Source organism: Octopus bimaculoides, chromosome 11 (genome assembly GCF_001194135.2).
Source record: "Octopus bimaculoides isolate UCB-OBI-ISO-001 chromosome 11, ASM119413v2, whole genome shotgun sequence".
Classification (NCBI taxonomy): Eukaryota; Metazoa; Mollusca; class Cephalopoda; order Octopoda; family Octopodidae; genus Octopus; species Octopus bimaculoides.
Window position 1 is genome coordinate 24,862,742 of NC_068991.1, and position 3,156 is coordinate 24,865,897.

The window sequence follows — 3,156 nt, forward strand, 5'->3', positions numbered from 1 at the left end:
AAAAGGACTGGGGTCAATTTCGAGTAAACCCTTTAAGGCTTAAAGGTAAGATAAATAATTAATTCTTTAAGTTAGGTGCAGGAGTGGCTGTGTGGTAAGTAGCTTGCTTACCAACCACATGGTCCCGGGTTCAGTCCCACTGCGTGGCACCTTGGGCAAGTGTCTTCTACTATAGCTTCAGGCCGACCAAAGCCTTGTGAGTGGATTTGGTAGACGGAAACTGGAAGAAACCCGTCGTATATATATATATATATATATATATATATATATGTGTGTGTGTGTATATGTTTGTGTGTCTGTTTGTCCCCACCCAGCATCGCTTGACGCCCCCGTAACTTAGCGGTTCGGCAAAAGATACCGATAGAATAAATACTAGGCTTACAAAGAATAAGTTCTGGGGTCGATTTGATTGACTATAAAGGCGGTGCTCCAGCATGGTCACAGTCAAATGACTGAAACAAGTAAAAAAACAAGCGTTAGGTAATGAAAAGACACTGATTGGATATTTTTTTTCCTCACTGGTAAAATACTTGAGCATCCAATAAATGTATATATTGCTTGAATCCATTAAATAGTATCCTTTCTCATTCACTTTCGTGTAGAGGAATGGAAATTGTGGCAGCTATTAATTTATCCAATGGTATAAATGAAGAAAACTAACCATTGCTAAGATTCAGAATCTTGATTTGCAGTAAGTTTATGTCTATTATATGAGGCAATATTTTTCAGTATATATATTTAGCATGAAAACAGGATCATGCAAATGAAAAATCATTGTAAACAATTTTAAATAACTTACCGGTATGTACTAATTTATGTTTACGAAGACTAGAATACTCTGCAAAACTTCGGTTACATCCAGCATGACTGCATACAAATGGACGTTCTCCTAAATAAATAAAAGCAACATTTGATTGAACAACAATCTCAACTAAATACAGTCCACATAGAAATTCTGGTAAAACAAGTTATTTTAATTTATTTGTTTGGTTATATAAGAAAGAAAAAAATCTATATCTCTCACACACACACTAATATCATAATCACCCTCATCATTTAACACCCATATTCCATGTTGGATGATTTGACAGGATCTGATGGGTCCAAGGACTGCAGTGTGCTCCACTGTTTGCTTTGGCATGGTTTCTATGGCTGGATGTCCTTTCTTATGCCAACCACTTTACAACAAGTACTAAGTGCATTTTTATACCACCAACGTCTTAGTTTTATGTATAGGAGTAGTGTGGAAATATTTCATGTTTGGTAATATCCATATTAGTTCTAATATAAAAGAATTTGTGAAATATTCACTTGAATATGTATCCATCTTGTTTAATTGAATAACATAAGTATTCTTTTATTCTTCTACTGGTTTCAGTCTTTGGCTGTAACAATTGTGTGGTGTTGTGAGCCAGGCTGTGTTATAGGGAAAGACTGGAAGTGAGGGAGTAGGCATGTCCTGTCGGAAGCGGGGCCTGTGGGTTTTGCTGGAAGGGTTGCAGTGGGCATGCAGGGTCAGCGAGGTGTGAGAGGGGAGTTGGTGTCAGAGGAGACATATTAGACTGTACAGCGATGGATAGCGCACGTGGACGTCGAAAACGACCCTTTTCTGGACCAACAAGTAAGACTACCATAATTCTGTCTTTAATTCCGTCTTTTTCCTCCTTCACATCACAAATTGTATCGATGTCATTTATTTGTCTGGTACTTATTTTATAGATTGCTATTTATCAAATGGTCCATTTTTGGCATAAAGGGAAGTAACTCTTAGGAAATAAATACCACAAGGTATTTAAGTTCAAGTCACTGAGATATGTACATACATCATCATTTAACGTCTGTTGTTCATGCTGGAATGAGTTGGACACTTTGACCAGGGCTGGGAAGCTGCACCAGACTCCAGTTTGATTTGGCATGGTTTCTACCACTGGATGCCTTTCCTAATGTCAACCAAGACTGTAATGGGTGCTTTTATGTGTCACTGGCATAGGTGCTGGTTGTGCGACACCACTGTACATACATACATACATACATACAAATAGGACAGACTTCTTTCAGTTTCCATCTACCAAATCCTCTCACAAGGCTTTGGCCAGTCTAAGGCTTTAGTAGAAGAAAGTTGCCTAAAGTACTGTGTACTGGGAGTGAACCTGAAACAACATGGTTGGGAAGCTGCCTATACCTGTATAAATATCATCATCATTGTTTTATTGTCCACTTTTCCATTCTTGCATGGGTTGGATGGAGTTTATTGAGGCAGATTTTCTACAGCTGGATGCCCTTCCTGTCACCAACTCTCATTTGTTTCCAAAGGCCAGATATATTTTCACAGAATATTAGAAATGAATGACACTACTTGTATGATTGTTACTATTATTTACAATTATCACATGACGTCAAGACAAAGAGACACACATACACATATCTATACATACATACATAAATATACATGTAAATGTGTGTGTGTGTGTATATATAATCTCATATATATATATATATATATATATATATATATATATATACATGATAGACTTTTTTCAGTTTCTGTCTATCTAATTCACTCACTAGGCTTTGTTTGGTCTAGGGCTATAGAAGTCATTTGCCCAAGGTGCTACATAATGGGATTGAACCAAAAACCATGTAGTTAGGAAGCAAACTTCTTAACCATGCTTACACCTAAACGTTTATATACATACATTTTATTTATCGGTGCAACCATGGCTATGTGGTTAGGAATTTCTCTTCCTGCCTATGTGGTTTCAGTCCAATCTCACTGCACAGCACTTGGGCAAGTGCAGCTTGGGGCAACCAAAGCCTCACAAGTGAATTTGGTAGGTAGAAATGAAAAGTCCACCATATACATTTGTGTGTGTGTGTGTGAAAATACTCATGTCTCCTTGTCAGGGTTTCATGCAGTAGTTACAATACACCGCCGCCACTATCGCCGCCAACACCACCACCTGTTTATAGTAACTATAGATAGCGAAATCGTTGCCAGTGCCGATGGACTGGCTCCTGTGCAGGTGGCACGTAAAATACACCATTTTGAGCGTGGCCGTCACCAGTACCGCCTGACTGGCCTTCATGCTGGTGGCACATAAAAGCACCCACTACACTCTCGGAGTGGTTGGCATTAGGAAAGGCATCCAGCTGTAG

General features: G+C 38.6%; 1 protein-coding gene across 4 annotated transcripts in view; it reads right to left on the reverse strand.

Annotated features, from left to right (window-relative positions):
- The window catches only part of LOC106880015 (zinc finger protein 410), a 39,881-nt gene that overhangs the window by 12,965 nt on the left and 23,760 nt on the right, over nt 1–3,156 (reverse strand). For all 4 annotated transcript variants that reach the window (XM_052971638.1, XM_052971637.1, XM_014929809.2 and 1 more), the window contains exon 6: nt 800–889. In XM_052971638.1, the coding sequence (XP_052827598.1) occupies nt 800–889 (90 nt within the window). The remainder of the gene's footprint in view (nt 1–799; nt 890–3,156) is intronic.